This window comes from Pteropus medius, unplaced genomic scaffold (assembly GCF_902729225.1).
Source record: "Pteropus medius unplaced genomic scaffold, Ma_sr-lr_union100, whole genome shotgun sequence".
Lineage (NCBI taxonomy): Eukaryota > Metazoa > Chordata > Mammalia > Chiroptera > Pteropodidae > Pteropus > Pteropus medius.
This window is the reverse complement of record NW_024351543.1, coordinates 13843581-13870377: the sequence shown is the minus strand read 5'-3', so window position 1 is coordinate 13870377 and position 26797 is coordinate 13843581. Positions and strand designations below refer to the sequence as shown.

Below are 26797 nucleotides of genomic sequence, written 5' to 3'. Positions count from 1 at the left end.
AGGTGGCCCAAAAGACCCTCTCAGTTTTAATGAGTTTTACTTTTTAAAGTTATTTAGTCATCTACTCATTACTTCACAAAACACGAATGACCCAGATTTCAAGTTACAAAGGGTTTCAGCCTTCATTCATTGAGTGGAGAACTCAGCCTTCACTTGGAATGGTAGTGCCACTGACAGACCACTTGGGCCAATCAATAACATCTATGAGCTTAAGTTTACCTGCTCATAAGGAAAGGACTGGTCTATTAGTTTTCTAAGGTCTCTTCATTCATCTCTAGAATCCTGATATTGTAACTACAATTTTAAAAAATATTTATGCTCTGCCATATAGAATCTGCAACAGCTGCTACCTCATACAAATGTGGTACAACAGTATATACTGAAGAACGCACGCGCGCGCACGCACGCGCACACACACACACGAGAACCTAAGCAAAGAAAAAGAGGGAAACAAAGGTAACATCAAAAATCAGCCTCCACATACCCCAATACTATCAACCTACATTATTTAATGCAAATATATTTTTAAGTCAGATTCTTTCAAACTAGCCACCCAAAAAGCTGAAGAAAGCATTTCCTAATAAAAATCCATCATTTTAATCCATCCAAAAGCAAACTGTAAGCACACTTCACTTTGAAAGAAAAATGCAAAACGACCTACAAAGTAAATTTTTATCAAGAAGTCACTTTTCAAATAATTTCAAGTTTAGCACCTCAAGTTTACTTCTTGAACTTGAGAGAACAAATAAGAGAGAAAAACAGGCATCAGTAGACTTACTTTCCATTTGATACTAGCCCTCCCTGAGCTCCAGGTCCAGATGGGGCAGGGGCAAGTGCAATCAACGAAGGCCAGCAACAGCCTTCACTCTTCAGACTTTTGCCGTATAAAATCAATTTTGGAATTTCCTGAATTTGAATTCCAAACAAAGGGTCTTGAATTTGCAAGAGACTGGTACTCTCATGGGTTTGGTAAGAGCAAACTCATACCAAAAATTTATTTAAAAAATAACAAAAATGATATTTGCCTTCAAAGATACTTGGAAATTTAGATTAAGTGACACATACCTTATAACCAAAAACATTCAATAAAAAATGTTTCCCCGTGGAAAGTGGTGTAAAAGACACAGAATTATAAATGTCAGACACTACTTTAAGAAGGTTTCATACCAAGATTTTCTTTTCACAAAATAAACCATAAACAAAAAAAAATTCATTAGTTGGCCAAATCACTAAAACAAAACTCTAGAGAAAAAACTAAAAGCTCAAAATAACCCTCAACAAGCAAAGTTCTCAGCAGCAAGCTTTCATTTTGACATAATTGAGAACTGAGAAGCAACTGGAGACACACTGAATTTGCTTCACGTGTCCTTTAATTGAAAGTCCGGGGTCTCGTGGAATAGCAATGGCCCTTGAGGCCCACCTTTTCACAAGGAAATCACTGCCCCTAGTATTCCCACCTGAGTTAACCCCTAAGACTTTTGGTAGCTCAATTTCCTCAACAACTGGGACAGTTGTCTCAGAAAATAAGGCACCTCATCCAGAACCCTAAAGCTGCACAACTGCAGAGAAAGAAGTGCCAAGTTCAGGGAGACCAGCACAGCCAGAATCAGGGTCAGAGACTGGTGAGCGAAGGATTTCCTTCAAGCACTTCTTCGCCCTAGGAAACACTTTCACCTGTCTGGGAGTTCTTTATCGCCCAGAGTTTCCCCATAAGATTTAAAAGCTGACTACTTCAGGGAGAGCCTTAAACATCCCAGTCCTGCTCCGACTCAGAAGTCTTTCTTTTTCAGGACATCTATGTTCCCTGTCCTTCCCCTAGAGCTCAGAGATCCTGGGAAACTGGACAGCAGTTCAAAGACGTTAGACATTACTTTAAAAACATATTTGGAAAATCTCACTTAATTCACATTAACGAAAAGCTGCCAAACCATTAAATTTTATACTTTAATCAGGTGAACTTACAGTCAATAAAGCTAATAAAAAGGGTTGCCAAACTGACAGGAGTTAAAAAACAGTATTCTTCAGGTTAAAGGCCAGATCAGTTTCAAAATGAATAATTTTGATACAGACATTAGAGATACTAAACACTTGATACTAAACATTACTGTATGTGGGGCAATCATTGCACCTTAAAGCTTTCTTCAAAAGAAAACAGTCTGAGGGTAGCCCCCAAGATAAAAATTTCACTTTGAGAAAATAAAAACCATAACTAAGTTAATGTGCGTCTCGCCTCTGCGGTTGCTTCCAGATATAATTCTATTGTATTATCAAGTGATTAAAAATTGCAACTAGGAAAAACTACAATGTAGAACAGAGTGGGAACTAATACTACACCTTGGAGAGTATTTTCCCAATATAAGTCCTACCATTTCGTACTGTCTTCAGCTCTAAGTGACTTGTAAATCGCTTCCAAGGAAAGGAAGCCTCTTCCCCCAACAACCTAGCCATCCTGCCAGACTGTCTTATAGCAAAAAAAAAAAAAAAAATGAAGCCCTCAGGCTTGGTTCCCCGGCCCAAGCTAGCGGGGCAGCCCTCCTACACCGGCCGCAGAGGCCTCCGAGGCTCCATGGCTCTGTTCTGATGGCCACGCGGCAGGAGAAGCCGGGACACCCCTGATCGCAGCCGAGCCTGGCAAAGGCCCAGGGTCATGCAGGCCTTTCCCAAGGGGAAAGAGGCTTCCGCCCGCCACCCGCCCGACCCGCGGCGCCCCGTACCTCATGCTGTAGGCGCCGGCGCCCAGCTCCTGCCCGATGCCCGAGAGGCTGGCGTCGAAGTCGTGCACCAGCCCGGACTCGATCACCTCGTCCATCTTGAGCACCCAGGCCATCTTGCGGCCTCCGCGAACCGGGCGAAGGGGCCGGAGCTCCGCGGGAGCGTCCTGGGGGAGGGCGCGGGTGAAGCCTCCGGCGGCGCGGCGAGTGGTCACCAGCGGCGGCCCGGCCGGCGACCGGGACGAGAGCGCCCGCGGCCCCGCGGGCAGGGCACGGCCAGCAGCTGCAGCGGGAGCGGCAGGGCCGCCAGCAGCGCCTCCCACCCGCGGGCGCCGACCCCGCGCCTCATGCCGCCGCCGCCCACCCCCTGCGCCCCTAGCGCTGCAGCCGCCGCTGCCCGACCCACCCCGGGACCCCCGGCCGCATCCTCCCCAGGACTGCGCGGGGGCGGGAGCTCAGCCTGCTCCAACAACCGCGCTGGGGTGAGCCCGCCCGTCCCCCGATCCCTGGCCAAGACCCCCTGCCTTCGACCCGCCCGCCCAGGCTCTAGCGCCCCGCCGCCCCGGCCAACCCCGCCGACGCCGCTCCGCCGGCCTGGACTCTGGCTTCGATACGGCTCCGGCTCGAGCTCACTCGCCGCTTCCGCCTCCTGCAGCCCCGCCCCGGCCCCGCCCCCGAGTTCGTCCCTCGCACGGCCCGCCCCGCAGGGCCCGGCGCTTGGGGCACTCCCCGCGCTTCACCGCGGAGGAACTGGCCCAGCCAGGCAGCGACACCCCGCCCACGCGGCAGGTTCCCAGCTCCTGCAGCCTTGCTGCCTGCCTGCACAGCGACCCAGGAAGAGGCGGTGCCAAAAAGGCTGCCAGTTTCCGCCCAGCCAGAGGCGAGCTGATTGACGGGCGACTTGGACAATAATGGCAAGTGCTTAGTCGAGGCTCCCGTGAGTCTCTGTACTAAACAGCCAATCAAAATGTTCTTCCTCTTAGGCGAGCCCCAAGACTGAACTCGCTGCCAAAAGAAAGAGTTCATTGGACCCCACTAGAGGAAGCAGTTCTAAACGCAACTTCCTGTGGTTCTTTACTCCCCTATGGTCTTTGTGGATAGTCTGGATTTTGCCCACCCTACAGATGAGCGAGCGGTTTGGAGTCTCAGCCAACAGGCTTGCACCCTATCTGGTGACTGAACGGTCCATTGGGCATAAAATCTTAATTGACATGAGTGTAAGCCAATCATCGGTCCCGACAAAGGGTTCTGGAAAATCTTCCCACAACTGCTGATTGCTGGGAGACAGTATGGTGTCTTTGAGTTAAAGTGTGATTTCAGTCGCAGTAACAACTGACAATCATGTTATCTCTCGTGGTTCTGAGATTCACTATGTGATTTTCACTCAGAGTCTCTCCTATGAGTGCAGTCATATGGCTGGGGCTAAAGTCCCCCTAAGGGCTTCTGTACTGATGAACACAGTGAAGAAATAAAATGGAGTCACAGTAGTCAATCTGCTAAATTACTAAAATTAAGTAAGCTAAAGCATGAGGAAATAGTTTTATTCTTGTTTTGACTAGCTTGGGAACTTAGACTTTTGAACTTTACAATCCTGCCTCAATGCCTATATATACATCAGACCTCCAACTAAATCTCTTGATTACCTTCTGAAGACCTAGGGAAAGACTGTTCTGATATCCAGACCACCTGACAGCTAGGGGAGTACAATCCTGAACCAATACAGAGGCTTAGAATGCAGGACTGATTCTTCTTAAGAATCTACTTTTTACTATAAGAACTGTAAGCTTTTATTTCTTCTTTAGAGCATTCTGGATATAGCCTAGTTGTTTTTCTGGCTTGTAAACCCTTGAATAAATCTTTATCACTTATATTTAGCCGAAGCCCCCTGATTCATTTACGATTGGTTAACAGTACATGTTTATAGCTTGATTGGGACCTCAGTTGGGGCTGCTGGAATGTCAACAAACGGCCTTTCCATTTGGTCTTGACTTCCTCACAGGGTGGGCAGCTGGGTTCCCAAAAGACAGGAAGTGGAAGCAGCTGGTTTTGTATGAAAAAGATTCTTTGCTTGACCAAACTTTAGTTAGGGTCCTGAACCTCTTCTAGGCCCATCTGTGCGCTTTCTTATAAAATTTAGGTTTAGCAGGTATGCTGCTAAGTCAATTTACCAAGAACACTCTGCCTTAACATCTGATCAGGTTCCTTAGCCTCCACCATCCCCCAGGTGATGTTTGATCACCCTTCAACAAGAATCCTATAAGGTAGGTTTATCCAGAACCCCCTTACCAACTTGAAACTGACATAGAATCTTTATTCTGTACTGTATTATATTAGTCAAGCAGCCACAGAATCAGATTGATGGGAGGAGAGTTAAAAAATATGGGGGTCGTGTTTTAAAACTTCCAAAATCTACCCTTTGGCCACAAGTGTTTTACATTCTTTCCACATTTGATATACACTCACCTCCCCAGCACCCTGCAAAGTTCTCATTCCATTACAGCATTAAAGTCTACAATCTTGTGAGGTCCTGGAGCAGATGAGGCTCTTCAAATGCAGTTCCTTGGGTGTAACTCCTTAAGTGGTTCCTCTCCATATGAAGATCTGTGAATTAAAAAGGCAAGTGATCTGCTCCAACCCCTACCACATAGCACATGCAATGATGAGAGAAGCACAGGAAACTGTCTTTATAGACATTTCCTTTCAAAAAGGGGGGAAATGGAAGGCCTATAGTAGTCACTAGTCCATAGAAATTCTGAAATTCAGTTGGATAAATGTTGCCAGTTCCTTGACTAAGACTCCGTCATACTTCCTAGGAGTACTCAGTGGCTCTTGTCCCCATCCACTGGACTCTTGGTTCCACCCTCTGAGTTATCTTTCCAGTTGCATGAAAAGTAACCCATGTTTACAACTAAATAGTTTTTTAGCTGCTTCCTGTTTATAGTTGTGCTTTATATATTGTTCTCAAGAAGACTAATGCCCTTTTGCTTTTATTTATAAGTCTTGATCTGTTTGCTTCCAGGCTCAAAGGGTTTCCTCCTATTACCTTTAACATTTAATAGTTTTACTTGGATATGTCTAAGAATTTCAGAATAATTTTTCCGGGAACGTGGTGGGCCTTTTCAAAATGTTGGTTCAGCTCTTCTTTTCTTTGTGAAAGATAGTTTTGGATTTTCGTTTCAAATGTTTATTCTATTGTTTTCTTTTTCACAAACTCCAGTTGCATGGATAGTGGATTATTTGTGCCTGTCTTCTATCATGATTACTTTTTCTTTGATCATTTAACCCATCCTTATTTTAATCCATTTCCTTGGTTGTTTTCATTTCTCTCTTCAATAGCCTCATTATATTTTCAGTCAAATCTCTTTTACCTTGGATGTTTTAGTCTTCTTTTACAAGTTTCTTTGAAAATTTTCTTAAATTTCTATGTTCTTGTCAACTCTCATTTCACACCTTCTTGTTTTACATCCATTTATATTTTGAGTTTTTGAAATTTTGATTTGAAGTGTTATGTGTAAATTCTTTTTTGTGAAATTAGATTCATTTGGGAGTACTGAGTATTGTCTAATGGGAATTGAAAATCACTTATAAAAGCATATATAAACTAATAAATTCACAACAGTATTCCTTTGCTTCGGCCTCTATAACATAACTAAACACATAAGTGTTTTTCAGGCATGGGCATCATTAGATGCAGCCCTGGGTTCTGGATGCATGAATAAGTAATGGTCCTTAAGAAAGAGCTGAAGGTATAGGTCCTCCTTCTTGGTCTATTTACATTTCATGCTCCAGATTACAAAAACCTTAAACTTGAGGCTCTCCAGGTAGTATGGTGATATCAGATCTTAATGAAAGTGGTCCTTAAGAAGTTCAAGTCTCCTGTTTGGAAGCAGGTAAGATGACCTTAGAAAATGTTCATTATATTCAAGGACAGCTCAATTCCATTTCTCTCAACATGGCTATTATTAGTTTCATGTAGCTGCCGTAACAAATGACCACAACCTTGGTGGTTTAAAATAATACAGTTGTATTCTATTAAGTTCTGGGCCCGGAAATCTGAAATCAGTGTCACTAGGCTAAATTCAGCTGCTGTTTCAGAGGGTTCTTTATTGGAGCAAATCAATACAGCCGCTGGTTGTATATGCAGTTACTGATCTGGCAAATGCTTTTTTCTATTTCCAAATAATCAGAATACCAGAAACAGTTTCCTTCCCAACAGTAACAGTGCATGTTCACTTTCTTAGAGGTACATCAATTCTCTATTACAGCGTCCCTATTTAGTCAGTCTGCAGGGACTCTGTTCACTTCATCATTCAATAGGTTTACAACAGTGATGAAGTCATGCTGGTTAAAACTGAAGAACAGCAAGTAGATGCCATTTAGACAAATGTTTGGCAGAACGTGGTTGACAAATATTGATAAACAACAGGTTAAATCTGCAGGATTATTAGATTGAGTAGTGCTCAACTCTTTTCTTGGTAAACTTCATTTTAAAAAATGGATCTACACAAGGGATTGTGATTCTAGAAAGTAACATTTAGGCTGCAGCTTCTCAGGCAATCCATGGTAGATTCAGCTCGTGGACAATCAGATCTTCAAGGAAGCATGTGATTATTTACAACTCAGGGTTTCACAAGAAGTCACATTGTGGGGGTGTTTTTTACACATTTTTACAAAGAGACTTTTATGTTAGGTTTGCAGAACAGAATACCAGTACTTAAGTGTGTTCTAGAACTGTATGGCTGGGCACTGGTATGAAAGAAAAATTTCAGACAAGTTAGAGTATGAGCACTTGTCAAAATCTTATTTCATGTTTGATAGCAAGGGAATCAGGATAAAAAAGACAAAACCCTGACTTCTCAAACATTCTTAAATTTCTTCCTTTTGGCCATGATAGTCTATGGGGTTGTCTTGGCCACATGAAGATTGCCCTCATGGACTTTTTTGTGCTAGGATTAAGTAATTGAGATTGTTGATTGGTCAACTTTGTTTTGCTTTTGAGTTTTACATTTACATAGGCTGTGGATATCAGACAAAGACTTATTATTAATCATTATTAACACAAGTATTAACACAATTGTTAATAAGATATATATATACACATTGATACTGTTTCCTGAAACTTCTTTCCAAAATCAAGAAATGTCAGGTAAATTCCAGAGATAATTGGTTTTGTGGTATCTATTTCATGTTGTCCATGGACCTATGTTGTTATACTATATATTCTGTTCTGATGTGGCATGTCATGAGCCATCTCTTATACCCATTTGCTGTAAAGGGAGCTCTCTTATCTAATATGATGTTATTTGGATCCTGTGCTGGTGGATCAAACACTCTGTAAACCCTCAGATAGTGATGCTGGTTGAGGCCCTGACAGCAGGGAAGGCAAAACCATCTCTGGAATATGTGCTTATCTCCCAGAGTACAAACTTCTGAGCCTTCCAAGATAATCAACGGAGAAAATGCCCTCTCAATACATTCACTCAGCAAATGAATCAACTTCCTTTCTCTCCTTTCCTTGGAGACGTTCTCCTGGAACCTCCTATACCTGCGTTAGTCTGGGATGTCCACCCCTCCTTAGGGCTCTTCTGTGGTGGCTTCCTGAAACATCTCTTCATCATCCAGACTTGAAGACATGCCAGCAAAGGGAGGAAGAAAATTAGAAAAATCAGAAGTGTTAGCAGTCTCAGCACAGTGGAGGGCATTTCCAAGACAAATATTCTTTGGGTGGAATTACGAGGCCTTATTTTATCAACACTTCCAGTACAACAGAGGACATGGCAATGGCATCTTGTTCTTTAATTCCTATGAATATTTTTACTTATTTTGAGTACTTCCCTAAGTTAGATATGTGCCATTTTTATGCACCAGTTATTTAAAATATCTAAAGAGCAGTTTTGAAATGCCATAGAATTTTTTTTAGACCTTAAAGGGCACCAACATTCACAAAGTTGTAGGGGTGGGGGTACCTTAAAATGTTCATATACTGGAGTATTTATAGCACAGAGATTAAGTTTTCTGTCTCTGGCCCCAGACAGTCTGGATTTAAAACCTGGTTACACAGCTTATGGGCTACACAACTTTGGGCAAATCAATTAACTTCTCTAAGTCTCAGTCTCTTCTGTAAATTGGGGATAATCATAATAAAACCTGCCTCATAGAATTGGAATGAAAAGTTCATGCATCAAAAATGCTTAGCCCAAAATCTGATGCATAGAAATTAACAATTAGCATACAGTATTTATTACATATTTTCATGCTAAAATATAAAACAGCAACAAAAGGCTGAATATGAAAAGATATGGAACAATTTTATTTAAGAGATTTGGATATTCTAAACACTCACTGAACTAATTATTCATATATTCACTTATAAAAAAACATTAAGATTTGCTACATTTCAAGTATTGTGGATAGTTATAGAAACACATAAACCATTAAAAAAGAAAAAGAAAAAGAAAAAAAGAAAGCCCGTGCAGCATCACAATAGCCAAGAAGTGGAAGCAACCCAAATGTCCATCGACAGATGAATGGATAGAGAAATGTGGTTTACACATACAAAAATATTATCCAGTCTGATAAAGAAGGAAATCCTGTAACATGTTAACATGAATGAACCTCGAGGACATTATGCTAAGTGAAATAAGCCAGTCACAAAAAGACAAATACTATATGATTCAATTCCTATGAAATATCTAAAGTAGAATCTTAAAAACAAAGTAGAGAGGTAGTTGCTAAGGGCTGGGGGAAGGGAAATTAGTGTTTAATGGGTATAGAATTTCAGTTTTGCAAGAAGAAAAAGTACCGGAAATCTGAAAATATGTGAATATATTTAACACTACTGAACTGTATACTTACAAATGGCTAAGATGGTAAATTTAATGTTATATGCTTTTTAGCACAATAAAAATAATAATAAAAGTCCTGTAACTAGCAAATGAAATGCTAGGTTTATGATCATTAAGTGGAGCATTTCAGGTCCAAATAGGATTAAAAAAAAAAAAAAAACAGCATAAAAGAAGACAGCAGCAGCCCAGTGGGTCAACTGGACGGCTACCGTTACTGTCTAAGACTAGTACTGAAGGCCATCACTTGTGTCAGGCTATGCCCGAGAAACAGACATTATTTCATTTAGTTTCTACAGTAATCTTATGTGATAAGTGCTATTTTTTGTTGTTGTTGTTGCTGTCTCGTAGATGAGGAATTGAAGCTTTGAGAGATTAAATAACTTGCCCAACTGGTGGAAATAGTGATTTTGTGCTTGAGCAGTTTCACTGCATAGCCCGTTCTCTAAACTACCCTGCTGCTATACCTCTCTTGGGAAGGTGAGGAAATCTGTGGGTCAGATGCCAACTAGTTGATGCAACAGAAGACAAGGGTGATGAAAGAGGCAGAGGGTGGTTGATCTACCAATGGTATAAGCCTTAAAGGAGGGAGGATTTAGACAAACTGGGTCTGATTCTATGTGCCAGACTTGGAAAAACAAAAAGAGAGATCAGTGGTGAAGTCAGAATCAGTGAAATTAACATTATAGACCAAATAAGCAGAGAGAGAGAGTACAAGAGAGGAAGCAATGATTGAAATTTCCCAATTCCTATGGGTAAGTGCTATCAACACATCTCAACACAGCAGCTTTTTAAAGAGTTGCTTCAATTTGCCTACTCTGTTCTTCTATATACTGTGTCTTTCTCTCTCTAAATTATATGTCATCATAGACATCATTCCTCCATATTATCTATCTGAACATCTTTACACATGTCATTCACAGTGATCAGGTAGTGAAGAGAATTCTAAACACTTATATTTTGACCTCATTTTAATGACCATTATTTTTTAAGTGAAATTTATCATTTTTAAGTGTTTACTTCATAAGTATTAAGTACATTCAACCATCACCACCATCCATCTTTGGAAATGTTTTCATCATCCCAAACAATAACTGTTCCCATTAAACAATAACGCCCTATTCCTTCCCTTACCCCCAGACCCCAGCAACTACCTTTCTACTTTAGGTCTCCATAAATCTGACTACTCCAGGAACCTTGTACAGGTAGAATCATGCAATCTTTGAATAATTATTAAGTTTTTAATACCGGCCAGTCAACCCAAGGCCATTCTTCTGGGTCTCCGTGGTCATGTCCACACTGCTGCTAACCTGGAGTAAACCTCACTGGAAATTCTCTGACTTACTTACCAGTTCTTTGAAATACAAATCAAGTCCTTTTAGAGAGCAAAACTTGAGGGACTAACCTAGTATCAGACCGAGACTTAAGAATGGAGCAGGATGCTGGGGAAAATGAGCAGGGACAGTTTGGGTTGAGTTGGGGACCAATGATTTGCATTTAATGTTTGGCATGTGAGCCCATAAGCATTAAAATATGAGAAATTTTACCCTAAATACAGTCAGCTAGAAGCGAGTTCTGGATTGTTCAACTTTCTATTCAACATGAGTGTAAAAAATCTGATTCAGTGTTTTTAAACGGGCTGTATTACCAGAGGAGCTGTCCTTGGCAACGCCTTTGCTTTAGCAAGTTTCTCAGCTTGGGCATTACTGACATTTAGTGCTGGATACTTTTGTTGTGGGGGACTCTCCTGTGTACTGGAGGATATTTGGTAGCATCTTTGGCCTATACCCACTAGATGTCCCTAGTCACCCCAAGCTGTGACAACCAAAAATGTCTCCAGATATTGTCCAATGTCCTCTAGTGGGTAAAAATACCCCTATTGCTTTAGAAGGTTGAAGAAAAAAGCCCATTTCTTGCTTTGTTGAAGTAATCCACCTCTGATTCGAAGTCTCTACTCTGACCTAACCTTTGGTAAAAGTTTATGTAAGTTTGGCTTTAGACTAAAACCAGCAAGCTGATTGTCAAGCAATCTCTTTTGTACTCACTTCCAATAAAATAACAGATTTACACTTTCTTAAGGGAAAAAAATACTGCCCTAAGAGTCTGATGTCAACCCTGGCAGAATACTGGGGGACCAGGCTGCACACAGGGTATGCTGGTCAGAGTCACTTGCAAAAAGCAGCACCTCTGGGGGCTTTTCTTCCCTGAGTTACATGCCAGCCCTTCATTAATGTTTCTCTCATCAGATGCACAACTACATATTGCCAGCAAACAGATTTTAGTGGCGTCAGATGCCCAGCAGGTGCTCAAATATTTAATATTAAAGGTAACCAGAACCAGATTAATAGAGACCAATCTATAAAAAACTGTAGCCTAAAAACATCTCACTTCTGAAGTTTTCAGAGTACGTAAAATTGAAGTGTTTGCAACATTAATTCTAATCATGCTCTACTTCTGCTTAAGCTTTCAGTGAACTCCTTAGTTTAGTTAGATTATTTGTTAGAATACATGTTAGAATATCTAATACTCCATCTTGGGTCATTCCCCCACTGCTATGCCATATTCCAGCAAAACCAAGCTGTGTAATTAGATGGCCAGAGGGGGAGACATGAGTGACATGTTTTGCCTGGAAAGCAAATTCAACATAACTTGAGAAAACAAAAACTTTTGAAATAAAATTACTGAAATATAAAGCTACATGCAAGTTTCTTGTGAGGATACACAGATTAATCTTTTTGGGTTGCGGATAGTTTTAAAGGAAAAGGGAGTGAGATTATTTTACATTTACCAGAAGAAATCATGGTTTCAAAAGAACCAGTGACATGTCCTAATACTTTGTTTCGTACATTGCTGCCTCGCTGTTTTGTTTTCCTCTGCTCTATAACCCCAAAGAGTCTCAGACCATTTAGATTTTAAACTGACAAGCATCACCTTTTCTTCTAGGAAATCTTCCATGATTATACCTTATATGTGCGTGCCCCAACCCCCACCCTCAGCTCCTATTGTATCTTGTTATTTCCTACTTTTTTTAATGTTATTTTATATGATAGCACTACCACACAATATTATTGTAATTTGCTCTACTCTGTCTCCTTGAAGGCAGGTAGTCAGATATCTATTGCTTGGATGAATGTAGTTAAATTTTACATACTGAAATTCTAAAATATATAAAGATATCTTGTTTTATTTTCCTGTTTTAGATCATTATTACAAGAATAATTTAAACTCAGCTATTTAAGTATCTAGTATATCTTTAAATAAGCAATACCTTTCTATACTTAGCAATTTTGTATTAAAGCCATCAATAAAATTGCCTAATTTTTGTGTATTGTGTCAGATAGCAATCTAAGTTTATTCTTTTGCACGTGGCTTTCCAGTTTTCTCAACACCACTTATTGTAGAGGCTTTCCTTTCTCCAATGCATGTTTTTGGCTCCATTGTTGAAAATCAGGTGCCCATATATGTGTGTTTATTTCAAGGCTCTCATTTCCTTTCCATTAGTCTGTGTGAAACAATAAAATACATAGAAGAAAACATAGGTACTAAACTTATGGACCCTGGTTTCAGAGTTTTTCAAAGGCCAGGGAAGTAAAAGCAAAAATTAATGAATGGGACTACACTGAACTAAAAAGCTTTTGCACAGCAAAAGAAATCATCAAAAAAAGGCAATCAACTGAATGGGAGAAGATATTTGCAAATGGTATTTCCAATAAGAGGCTACTATTCAAAATATCTAAAGAACTCAAACAACTCAATGACCAAAAAAAACAAACAATCCAACTAAAAAATGGGCAGAGGACCTGAATAGATACTTTTCTCAAGAAGACATACAGATGGCCAAAAGATAAATGAAAAGATGCTCAACTTCACTAGCAATAAGAGAAATGCACATTAAAACCACAATAAGATACCACCTCACACCTGTTAGAATGGCTATTATCAATGAGACAAGAAATAACAAGTGTTGGAGAGGATATGAAGAAAAGAGAACCCATGCACATTGCCGATGGGTATGTAAGTTGGAGCTACCTCTATGGAAAACAGTATAGAGGTTCCTCAAAAAATTAAGAATAAAGTTACCACATGACCCAATAATCCCTCTTCTGTGTATCTACTCGAAAACTTTGAAAATACTTATTCATAAAGATATTTGTACCCCTATGTTCACTGTAGCATTATTCACAATAGTCAAGACATGGAAACAATCTAAGTGTCTTTCAACCGATGGTTAGGTAAAGAATATGTGGTATATATATATATACAACAGAATATTACTCGGCCATAAAAAAGATGAAATATTGCCATTTGCCACAACACAAATGGATATTAAAAGTATTGATAAGTGAAATAAGTAAGACTGGAAAGGACAAGAACCATATGGTCTCACTCATAAGTGGGATATAAAACAAAAAGCAACAAACAAACTAACTCATAAACACAAGCAACAATATGGTGCTTACCACAGGGGAGGGGGGCGTGGAAGGAGGATAAAGAGGAGAAAAGGGGGTCAAATATATGGTGACAGAAGGAGAGCAGACTTTGGATGGTGAACACTCAATGCAGTATACGCGATTATAAAATCATACACTTGAAACTTATATAGTGTTATTAATGAATGTTACCCCCAAAAATTTAATTAAAAAAAATAACTTGCTTAGTATGAAATAAGAATGTAACTATTTGTTATAAGAATAGTCAGGGAAGATCAATAGCCAAGATTATTCTGCACATATACCAAGGAATACTCTGCTGCCCTTAGAAGTCATCCTACAGAACAAAGGATTAATATATTAAAAATGTATTGTTAAATACATGTATAGAAGAACAGAAGCATTCAAAATATTAGCTAATTCTAATCTTATTCTTCTGGTTAACAAAATTTAGTGTTCTCTTACAGTTTTCAGTATTATATCCAATTCATTATCTTAATACTCCACAAAATAGCAATACATTATCTCGAATGGTGCTATTAGAGATAAATTTTTCTTCTTCAGTTTTCGTTATTTTCCAAATATGCTACAATAGAGATGGGTATCTTTTTAACTGGTAGTATTTTATAAGCTTAATTCTAGACCTTTCTTTTGCATAGCTATAAAACTACAGTAATTGCAATAAAATGAACTAAAACAGTACAGGAAGCAAAGATGTCAAAGATTAAGTAAAAGAACCCTTATATATTCTGGAGTAATATATTAATCCTCATTTCTATTTACTGTAAATATTGTTCTAAATTAACAATTAAAAAATAGATCTGGCCTGATAAGAGTTCAGTCTTCTACTGTAAGGCATAATTTGGTCAAAGTCATTTTGACCTAAAATTTATAAAAATAAACTATGAAGGATACAGTAAATTTACTCCAAATTTGAAACCTCAGGTTCAGATATCTTACATGAAAATGTCAGAAGTCTATTACAGATTTTGAAAAGCCACAAGAAACAAACATGTTTTATAATCAAGAATTATAGACTTTTAATGAGTTCTGAGCAGAAAAATGACACTGATAATCAATTTAGGGGAGAAAAACAGGAAAACCAAATATCACCAGCAGCTTTTTATCACCATTCTTTAATAGCTGATATTAAATATGTTTCGGGAATGAACAAATTAAGGGTATATTATATATAGCAATCTGAATAGGCAATAAGACTTTCTTGAAGTCTTATCAATGAAAATTATAGAATCTTAAACATGACTTTTTCATGTTTTTAATGTATTAGCTTTCACTTAGTCACATTAAAACATACTTTTCTGTTATTGAGTTCATTTCTGAGTGCCTGCCTTTAGATGCCAGGTGCTTGATTTAACTTTTCAAGTAGAGTTATTATTCAGCTTAAGTCCCTTATTCAGATGTTAAAAGTAGTTAAAGCACTTTTGGACCTTAAAGAAGTCAAAATTAAATCAATATTTACATTAAAAATGGTTATAAAACATGGTAAAGCTCATGGAACATAAAACATTACTGAGAAGAGTTGAATGTTTAAAATACCTTTTAGTCTTAAACTATAATATACACATGCATAGATAGCAATATACATTTGATTGTGGTTGCTATTTTTGATCTTTTCTCCTCAGATGTACTTATAAAGTTCATGAGACTACCATTGATACAGGACCTTCTAAAGATTTTTAAAAACTTAGTTATGAGATAAGTGACTTATCACACAGTGAGACAGAAAAACAACTGATATACATTGTTATTTTTTTCAAGTAATGTTATGTACAGTTTTATTGCCAGTATATGCACAACAGTAAGCATAGAACTATAAATACACAATGTAATTAACAGTAGAAAACAAAATTGTTACAGGTAAAGGGGAGGAGATATAGAGAAACTTTTCCTGCTGCTAGAACAGAAACAAAGGTAAAAGCCTGACAAATCATCATCTATTCAGTACTCTTGTCTTAAATTCTTTACATACATTTCTACATTTTTTTTTTCAATTAAACAAACAAAGTACAGGTATTTCTGTAACAACAGCAAATTGCTTCCCTAATAGCTATTTGCTTTTCCAGTCAAATTCACTTTATGTTAGGATTTAAAAAAAGTCAAGATGAGAAATCATTAGTATCCTGGTTCCAAATTATCAATTTGCCCTTCACCCAAACTAGTAATTTTTGAAAGTTGGCTGCACATGAAAAGAATAGATGTAGCAAAAGGTGATTTAAAAAAATAACAGAAAATCACCTTTTAAGTAGTTCTCCTAAAGACACTATATAGGCAGCAGCTGAGATAAAAGTATTAGCCCTGAAGAGGTAGAGAATTTGAGCCTATTATACAAGATAACAGCCTTGGCACCATCTTCTCTCTCATCAGGATCAATGTTTTCAAGTAAGACAATTTCATGGTAAAAGGAAACCAGGTTCCACCATTTAAAGAAAAGGTGCTGGTCAACTCCCATGTCTCAATAATTAGTATGTTAATAAATGAGAAACAGAAGACCGTCAAGGACACACATGCACTTGATTTTTTTTGTCTGTTTCCATTATCAAGTTTATTCATAAGTGAATTTGATATTAATAAATACAAAAAAGCATCATTCACAACAAAGATAAACAAACCAAAAAACCCTGCAACGAAACCTTCTATTTTAATAAGTATCAAGAAAAAACAGGCAGATGATTTGGTGCAGCTTTTCTTAAGGGATCATAGAGGGGACGTGGGTTTAAATAAAGATGACAAGATCAGTAACCAATAAACAATATCAGTTTTACAAAACTGGCTGATTCTGTAACATTTTCCTTTGAGGTTTTAAACTATAGATCACATCAAAGAAGTTGCAACCAATGACATATATCACCATCACACCAACAGAGTCCAGCTGTAGTTCAAATTAGTCCTGCTTTGTTTCACGTCATTTCAATTATTTCTAGCATAGGACATGATAGAGAACAAAACTCAAAGTAGCAATAAAAATATTACTCTGCTTTTGAATAAAGGCAAAAATGTTTTAGACTGTTAAACTTTTAAAGCTTTAAGCATTCCTGTTTAACCAGCATTAAAAAAAAATTTATACAATCGTAACACTGGCAAAGGTTAACGGGAAGACAAAGAAGTACAAACATGTGAAATGATGAGTTAGATTAAAAATTACTTTATATTGATCAACTGTTGTTAATACTGCTTCTTCCTGAATTTGGAATAACTATCATCAAAGTTACATGCAGACTGAGGTTAGCCCTCTGTTACAGAAAATACAAAACAAAACAAAAAACTAAAACTGGGAAACAATGGTAAGTTCCAAAAGATGTATCTGAAAATTTCCTTTCATTGATGAGGGTGGTCTGTCTGTCTTTTCTTTTAGAGACCTGGTTCACTTCGATCAGCTTCACTAACTTTGTCCAGAAACATCAGTAGTGGGATCAGCTCCTCCAGAACCTGTTTGTGCACGTCTGATGTAAAGATTCAGTAGCTTCATCTGCAGATTCAAGCCAAACAAGTCATTGGAACAAGCTGCTCTAAATTACAGTATGATGTTCATTAAAAATTATATATATATATATGCTCTGAAAGATAGGTTTTAGTCTTAGGAGTTATAATGCCCAAGTTATTGTTGATAATTAAGAATTACAAAATTTTTTTTTAAGTTTCAGTGTGTTCATGACTGGGTATTTTAGAATGTCTTTTCAAAAAATGCTGTAGTGATAACATATAAAACTTCAAGTAAATTTAGAAAAATATGTCACCATTCAGACAATGACAAACATTTGAGCACTATGGGCTTTACAATATACTAACTGCTTTACAGTAATCTCTTTCTATCTTCACGACATTTTATAGATAAGGACATTGAGATACAGAATGTGTAAGTCACTGCCTAAGGTCACAGGGGTAGGTAAGAAGTGGGCCAGAATAGGAAATTAGGCACTTGGGTTCCAGGACCCAAGATCTTAAGACCACTATGCCACTGCCCTCCTAAAAAAAATGTTTTTGATTTCTGTTATCATTTTGTGGTTTTTACTGTATGAGATATTTTTATAAAGTTTATAGTCAGTGCATATACAATTCTGCATTCTACTTTTTTCATCTAATGTCATTTCCAAATATTTTTTTCTCCACCTAGCTATTGTCTTATGCAACATTATTACCAGTTGCCTAGTATTCCGATAAAGTGCTAAATTCTAATTCTTCTACAGACAACTCTGATTTATCAGGCCTAGCTTAAGCTTATCACAAAAGTTAGGATACTTTTCTCTTTGAAAACCACTATGTTGTTGAAAGTTTGCTTTTTAAAACATTAACTCTTTGATCCAAGGGTTTTTAGCAGTGTCCATGGGATTCAGAGGCTCACTGAATCCTCTGATATTATGTGTAAAATTTCCTTTATGTACTTATTTTTCTTCAAATGAGATTTTACCTAAATCTCGAAGTGAACTACAACCCAGAAAGGGTTAAGAACCATGCTTTAATCTATAACCAATATAGGTATTTAATATAAGGTGTATACCTGAGCTTATTCTCCTTTATATGTATTTTTTTCTGCCTTGTTGCTACTTTAAAAATAAATATGATCAGAGTAATGACAATTGTAAGGATTTTGGGAAACTCTTTAAATGAAGGTGTGTCTCCTGTTAACTGGTTCATAAGCCATAATTTAACAATCATAGTTATCTTTACTCCTTAGAACTGATTTCAAAATTTTGACAGTATCAAAGAAATGAGGAAAGCAAGACTTATTTTATTATTTAAGTCTTAATAATTGGAACATTTATTTTAATATACCAAATCAAAGTTGTATATTTATCTGGATCATAACAAGAAAAATAAATATTTATCATAGTTCATACAGGAAAATTTTAAATATATTCAAGTGTTCCATATTTAGGGAGATATAAAGTTATCCATGGATATATAACCCTATTTATTTTTAATTAAACTGTCCTTGGGGATAAGAATTTGGTTGTGGGAGTGGCAAAGAGGTACATTGGCTATTACAAATAACTAGAAACTATAGGCATTTCTTTTACAGCAATCTACCAAACTTCTGACTTCACCTGAGTGACAAATGTGAAAATAGAAATAGCTAAAATGCAAACAGTAGGAGGAATAAACTGGATGCTCAAAGCCTGACTTATTAAAAGCTGAATACAAATTTACCCTTTAATACACACAAAGAACCAAATTTTGAAGAATGTACCACGACCACCATCCTTAGAACAAAGCAGAGCTACTTACTTTACTGCCAGTGAGCTGACTGAGATGTGGTTTTAGTTCATCACCAATTACCGCATGAACAGCCACCAGGCAGAAGACACAAGCTTTCCGAACACTGCTTTCTGAATTATCATAACCCTAGGGAGAAAAGTCTTGTTAGCACTCTTGGGGGATCTGAGAAAAGTACCATTCCAACAGAGACAGAAGGTGCAACTCGAAGATGAGGTCTCAAGGGTACTGAGGAGAGAAAGCTTAACTGACCGATTACCTTTTCAATCTTTTCAGGCAGAGACATGTCTTTCTCTTTCCATCTCCCCTTTGGCACCTCCACTCTACTGTCAGCCTTCCTTATCAGGTTCTTATTTAGCCTGGAAAGCTCTCTCCCTGCAAAATGTCTCCAGCTAAACCCCGCTGCAGCACACAGCTTTAGGGAACTCAAAAGTTCTTTACTATGAAATAAAACCTCTACTCCTTGGCCTGGCAGTCAAGGTTCGCCTATAATCCAGGCTGAATTAAACTTAATCCCTGTTCCATCCCTATCATTACTCAAAACTATTTATCCAGCAAACATTTATTCAGGACCCATTATATGTATGACATATAAATTTATATATATTCTGTTCTTAGTACTAAAGCATAGACAAGAAAGAAAGATATTTGGATCTTATCTTCAAGGACCTCATAATTGAGTGGGTGATGTTAGGGCCTACTCACAAAGGTAATACTATACATGCACAAAGAAATGACTAATTCTTTTAATATATACACTAGGGGTCTTAATATATACACTATGTAACATCAGTCAGCCATTAAAGTTACATTATAGAATATTTATTGAGTGGAAAAAGTTGACAATCTATGATTAAGTTAAGCAAAACATGTTACAAAGCATGATCCCATTTTTGTTAAAATGTTTATGTGGATGGGTTTGTATGCATAGGAAAAACCACATATTGATGACTGTAAATTAGTAGAACATTTGTAGAGAAATCTGGCAATACCTAGGACTCCTACTTCTAGATATATATATATAAGTAATTTTGTTGTAATATTTATGTTAGTTAAAAAAGGGAAACAACCCATATATCCATCAACAGAGACTAAAGAAATTGTGGTATAAACATAAATGGAATATTATTTAGCCACAAAAAGGAATGAAATCCTAATACATGTTACAACATGCATGAACCCTAAAAAATTATGCTAAGTGAAATAAGCCAGCCACAAAAGGACAAATGCTATATGATTCTATTTATATGAAAAATCTAGAAAGTAGGACAGAGACAGAGAGTAGAAAGGGATTACCAGGAACTGGCAGGACAGGGAATGGGGAATTATTAATTAATGGGTACAGTTTCTGTTTGGAATGATTAAAAAGCTCTGGAAATGGATAGTGGTGATGGTTGTATAACATTATGAATGTTATTTAAAGCCACCAAATTGCACACTTAAAAATGGCTAAATGGTAAATTTTATATTATGTACATTTTACCACACACAGAGAGTTAGTTCTGTAAAGTTTTTGCTCTGAACATCCAAGACAGCAGGCAGGCTTGGTTACGCCATCAGTGTTGACTAAAATAACTGAATCCCAAATCTACTGCAGTTAATTCTTTCAAGCTTTGTTGCTTACCTGTATTAGGCCTGGCATAATCTCTGGCAAAAGCAGGTTAAGAGTTTCCTTGGACACTCTCTCTATCACTTTTGTTTGCATTTTGATTGCAGCAAGATTAATTGGGTAATCTGCAGTTTGGATGATAGGACAAAGCACTTTGATGCACTGTTCTGGACTGATTGAAGTGGCCAACACTGATGCAGCTTCCTCAGCTGATCTTACCACCTAAAACAAAGAGGATATTAAGCTGGAAAGTAATTTTTCAAAATGTTACGCTGTGTCTTGAAAGTACAAACTTCATGAAATAGGTTATAGGACATAATATCTAGAATCTGCTTTGAAAATACCATAGTAAACAAACATAAGGGTACAGATAAAACAGGGTTGGCAAAATGTCAGTAACTGCTGAAGATAAAAGATGCATTCATGGGGCTTCATTACACTGTTCTTTTTTGGGGTTCTTTTAATGTTAGCTAAAGCAACTTTTAAATCATATTGTAGTCTAGTTGCGCTGAGAAGTGGAGGCTCTATTTATCTAGACTATAATGTGGAGTCCTCTGCATCGGCTACACTGAAACCTTGCTCATTATGAGTGTCCATAGTTCCAAGAGTGTTTGTGCCCTTTTTATCACATTATTGCAAAATAAAACATTTCATTAATATGTTATCAAATTAATATGCTATTCTCCCTTCTGTTCATTAATGATTTTCTTTCCTTCTGCATTGGGCTTGAGGAAGGTAAAACACTAGCTTTGCAATGAAGAGAAGAAATGGCTGTCTATCTTCTTATTAGAATCTGTAATCTCTAAAGATGGTCTTGAAAACATGTAAAAATTATTGCCTTTGATGCTACTTTGGTAGTGTCTCCCTTATGATCTCAATCTGTGAGAGGTACTTAGAAAGGTACAGTGGAAAATACATTGGAGGTCAGACCCAGGGCTAATTTCCCCCACAGCACCTTAAGAATGTCAACTTTATCTTCTGTAAAAATAGGGATGCTACAAGGTTTATTGAGGTTAGAAGGTGGGTAACTAACTCGCAAATATTAGATAGTTTTTTAGACCTTCCGTGAGATGCTACAGATGTACCACTACTAAACAGCAGCTGGAAAAAAAAAAAAAGAAAACTGATTAAAAATCTACGTAGATTTAAAAGTTATGACTCACTCTCCTATAAGGTTCACACTCCTATCTTTTGAAAAGTGAAATACCCAGAAGGTTTCAATTTCTTCATATCCTCACCAAAACTTTTTTTTTCTGGATTTTCGAAAAACTTAAATATACTGGGGTGACAGTGGCTAATAAAATTATATAGGTTTCAAATATACAATTCAGTAATATGTCACATGTATACTGCATTGTGTGTTCACCACCCAAAGTCAAATCTCATATATTTGATCCTCAGCAACTCTTCTTTTTCCCTAGTGAACTGGTATCTTACTGTGGTTTTAGTTGCATTTTCCTAATGACTAATGATATTGAGCATCTCTTTTCATGCACTTACATGGCCATTTGTATATCTTCTTTACAGGAATGTATACTCAGATCTTTTGTCCATTTTTCAATTGGGTTGTCTTTTTGTTGTTGAGTTATAAAAGTTTTTTATGTTTTATGATGTTAGTCCCTTATCAGACACGATTTGTAAAAATTTTCTACTCTGTTGGGTGTTTTTTCATCTTTTTGATAGTGTTCTCTGAAGCACAAAAGTTTTTAATTCTGATGAAGACTGATTTATCTTTTTTTTTGCAAGAGTAGTGATGCTGGTAATTCGGATATGCCGAGGAGAAGCCGTAAAGTGAAAAGGTGAGTATAGTACGAAACATTTTGGGAAAGAGAGAACGACTGCATCCACATAACTTTTATTACAGTATATTGTTATAATTGCTCTATTTTATTATTGGCTATCGTCGTTAATCTCTTATTGTGCCTAATTTATAAATTAAACTTTATCATAGGAATGTATGTATAGAAAAAATAATACATATAGAGTTCGGTACTATCCACAGTTTCAAGTATCCACTGGGGGTCTTGGAACACCTCTCCAGGGGATAAGGAGGGATTACTGTAATATCAGAAGTACTGAGAATAACATAATAATGTGATGTCAGGTAACTTACCTCCTTATGAGGATCTTTATGTGCTTCCAATGTTTTCATGACAGTCAGTTCTGCATAGTTTTTAAATCTTGCTGGTTGATGTCTTAAGATTTCTCTTAAAACCTTTAATGCCAAAGCCCTGATTGTAGGCTAAGAAGAAACATTTTAATGTTTTTAATATTTTCGGTAGACAATATTTTACATTTTCCATGTCTATAAATTAAGCATCTTAACATTGGGGTAGGAGTCAGGAGAATCATTGACAACTGCATAAAGTATGTCGTATATTACATAACTAAGTTTTTACATCTTTAGCTGGAAACATCACACATCTTAAATCTGTAAGAAATTGAGAACTACAGTCTATTAAAAAGAAAATTTTACTTCTGAACGAATCCAAATATACAAAACAAGCAACCTGTACTCTCCTATAAAAGTTCTGTCAGCAACTTCTCATTCTTCCCATTGTCGACTGTTCAAAATTGCTAAAAGCTACTTGGTTTAGAGGAAGTACTTTATAGTGAAAATTTCACACAGAAAACAGCAGAAGAGACTCATTTTCCCAATTTCCAAATCTGTGTAGTGCTTGATTAACTGGCAAAGAGGCAATATAAGACAGGAAAAACTGGCCATTATTTACATATTCTACCGCTTACCTCTTTATCTCCAAGGGTTTCAAGCAGTAAAAGTAATATTGTTTTGAAGTGCTCATCCCAAACACTGAAAGATTCTTCCTGTGTCAGTTTCATAAGTTCATAGAGGGCAATTTTTCTTTCTTCTACACGTTCATTATGGTTAGACAGCTCCTTCAACAACTCAGCAACCAGGTCAGAATGGTCTAGGGAAAGATCTGTCAAAAGGACATGATATTAATTCTGTAACTTTATTGGTCAACTCTCACAGGTATGAGGATGACAACTTTATAAGATGAAATACAGACAATGCTGGTTGAAAAAAATGTAATTTTCTATTGGTTATCCCCCAAACACCAATGCTAGTTTAAAACTTTTTTGTAATAAAAATTCACAAGAGAATAGTATAGTGAACCGCCTTTTAATACCCAGATTTAACAATTATCAAGATTTTACCATTCTTACTTCGTCTTTGTGCATTCCTCACTTTATTTTCTGAACATTTCTAGCAAATCCCAAATATACTATTTCATCCTTACATACTTCAGTATTCATTTATATGGAGTCATGCCAGGAGGCTCGTCATATTTGAATACTCCATTTTTAGTGATACCAATAATGATTAAGGGATTTGAGTGGTGACAACTTGATCCCACCACTGTAAAGCTCTCCATCAATCTTTTAACTAAGGTTTCACCCACAGATAGTTGCTGAATCAATTACTTCATTAGGAGTTAAAAATGGGCTGGAATTCTTCTGTAGAGACTAACTTTATCAACTATAGCCATTTTGATTAACCTGAAATATAGTTTGATAGAAAAGGCAGATACTTAATATATTTCCCTTTAACTTTCAGAGTCAAGCATTAGACCAATTAGGGAGCTTTCATTTGTTTTTGCTTTCTTTCTTAAAGTATAATTATGAACTCAATTTTATGAATGTTAAAGGACACTTACTATTATTTTTCAAGAAGTCATCAGATAGTGTTTTGAATAATTTTTGTAGAAAGAGTTAAATCTAAAAGTTTACATTAGAACATTATAAAATATCAAGAGTTCTTCTGAAATTCTTTTGATGATAAAATACATAAGTTCAGGCCCTGAGGAACTTGGGCAGGCAATGGCCTGAGCTTGTGCCATCGACTCTTTTCTGTCCTAAGTCCTTCTCTGAAATAAAATAACCACAGAATGTGGTGCCTGAGCCTGGAAGGCACATCTGGGGCCATTCCCTCTCCTGAGTCTCTAGGAAGGACAGCCGACACCATGGAGCTGTATTCTCTGTGAAACTACTTGGTATGAGCACGTTGGCCCTGTGTGGGAAAAGGCTGCTATTTATGCTGATCCTAACAGACCAAAGGCGGCTTGTGAATCTCGAATTTGGGAGAGGGCTGTTGCTTATTTTAAGAAAAGCTCAAGAGGAAAGAGCATTCTTCCCTAAAATGCTTTGAGGTTGCAGTTTACCAGATGGTTCACTATTGGTCCATAAAAACAAGCTAGTGTACCTCATCCAGCCAGCTGGTTAGCCTCTGACCTAGAGATACCAATGGTATGACAATATAGGTCTCAGGAAACACAAAACTACAAGTAAGGAAAGGAAAATTAAATTTCATTTAAGGGGATTCAGAAACCTGAGGAAAGGAAATCAATTTCAACTATTAGAACAGTTGACTTCTACTAGAGCAAACTAACAGATAATAAGGAAGTAAAATTGAACCAAAATGTAATGACAACATTCACTGACTATTAAAAAGAAGTCTGTTATGACGACTTTCATGGAACTACAATTAGAGCACTAAGAACCTCTGGTCCCCAAACACTCATATGCAGAGCACAAAAAGCGATCACTGAATTTAAAATCTTGAGGTAATCTGTAAAGAATGATCATCAAGGAGAACCAAATTAAGGTTTTGGAAGATCAAGGAGAACTTCTGCAAAATGCAAAGCAAAACTATGAAAAAAAGAGAAATTTGAGTTCACAGATAAGATCTTAACTTGGAGGAAAAAACTGTCTTGTAATAATTTCATTTGTATAGACCAACATTAGAACAATATTGCTGGTTTACTAAGTACTACGGCAGGATAAATATCTCTATAAACCTTGTAAAAACTACTCCTGGAAAGTTATGTTATCAGACTTCCACAGATGTCTGAGGATCATCCTGATAAGAGCTATTTTATTTCAGCTGAATAAATGGAATTCACAAGAAAATGATTTTCCAAGGATCTTAGATCTTTTCTCCATGAATATAGGCCTTGTAATTATGCTAGGAGATCATCGGAAATGACATATAATGGTACAGACAGATGACAGATAGGAAAATAACTTCCGCCAAAGAAAGCACATAAATTACTTGTTACAAAACTGAATGATTTATATTATACAAATGAGATAAACCTAAGGTACCAAATGAATTAAGGTACATTGTAATCAACTACATTTCCTCTCCTGACACAAGAGAGGCATTGTGGTCATATGAAAAAAACACAGGCTCTGGAGTCTTACCAAAACCTCTGCCTCTTACCTTTTGTGTGACAGGAGCACATTCTTAATTATTGTGGAGGCTGTTTTCATATCAGTAAAATGGGAAAATAGTGCCCCCTCCTAGTGTCATGGTGAGGACCTGGGCCTGGAATACAATAAACTATACATATTTTCTTTGTGTCCTCATGACAAATATTGGCACAATTACGAGTCTGATATATTTTTGTTGCAGTGCTCAAAAAATATGGAATTTTCCTTCGACTTTGTAAACTGATATGAGTCTCCCTTGAATACAGTATCATCTTTATTAGAGGTAGTATTCTAGAATATTATAGTCCTTTGTAAACATTACAAAAATCATAATTAGATGTGGACACTAGTGTTTTTTTTTTTGACTTGTTAATTTTGATAAATTTATCAGAAATGTGTATATCTGTCTATAATGTGTAGAGTCATGAGTGAGAGACATACTTAGTCTCAGAATTTTAAAACAATTTCCTTTACAGAAATTCAGACTTGAACAAAATATCTCCTCCTGAAAGTTTTAGGTTTTAAAAACAAAAAAAGGAAGAGAAATTTTGCATATTTGGGGGAAAAGAACAATGGAGATTAATAAATTTTTTTTTAAAAAGGATACTGTCAAACAAGGTTTCCCTACCTCAAAATTAAAAATAAAAATAGACAATAATTGAAAACAATTACAATATGAAGCTTGGAACAACTACTACTTTGGTTTAACTGAGGGATTATCCATCTTCAAGAAGTGTT

General features: G+C 37.0%; 2 protein-coding genes across 10 annotated transcripts in view; both read right to left on the bottom strand.

The window, feature by feature from the left end:
* Positions 1-2863, bottom strand: part of UBP1 (upstream binding protein 1) — a 51575-nt gene extending 48712 nt beyond the window's left edge. For all 5 annotated transcript variants that reach the window (XR_005648803.1, XR_005648801.1, XR_005648802.1 and 2 more), the window contains exon 1: positions 2715-2863. Coding sequence is in view for 2 of the 5 variants with exons in the window: in XM_039843434.1 (XP_039699368.1) it covers positions 2715-2827 (113 nt within the window). In the remaining 3 variants the exon portion in view is untranslated. The remainder of the gene's footprint in view (positions 1-2714) is intronic.
* A 12867-nt stretch (positions 2864-15730) lies between these two features.
* CLASP2 (cytoplasmic linker associated protein 2) overlaps positions 15731-26797 on the bottom strand; it is a 149749-nt gene continuing 138682 nt past the window's right edge. For all 5 annotated transcript variants that reach the window (XM_039843427.1, XM_039843429.1, XM_039843428.1 and 2 more), the window contains 5 exons: positions 23573-23766; positions 22938-23066; positions 20840-21046; positions 19228-19344; positions 15731-17470 (listed from right to left, as the gene is read on the bottom strand). In XM_039843427.1, coding sequence (XP_039699361.1) covers positions 17384-17470; positions 19228-19344; positions 20840-21046; positions 22938-23066; positions 23573-23766 — 734 coding nt within the window. In that variant the 3' untranslated portion in view covers positions 15731-17383. The remainder of the gene's footprint in view (positions 17471-19227; positions 19345-20839; positions 21047-22937; positions 23067-23572; positions 23767-26797) is intronic.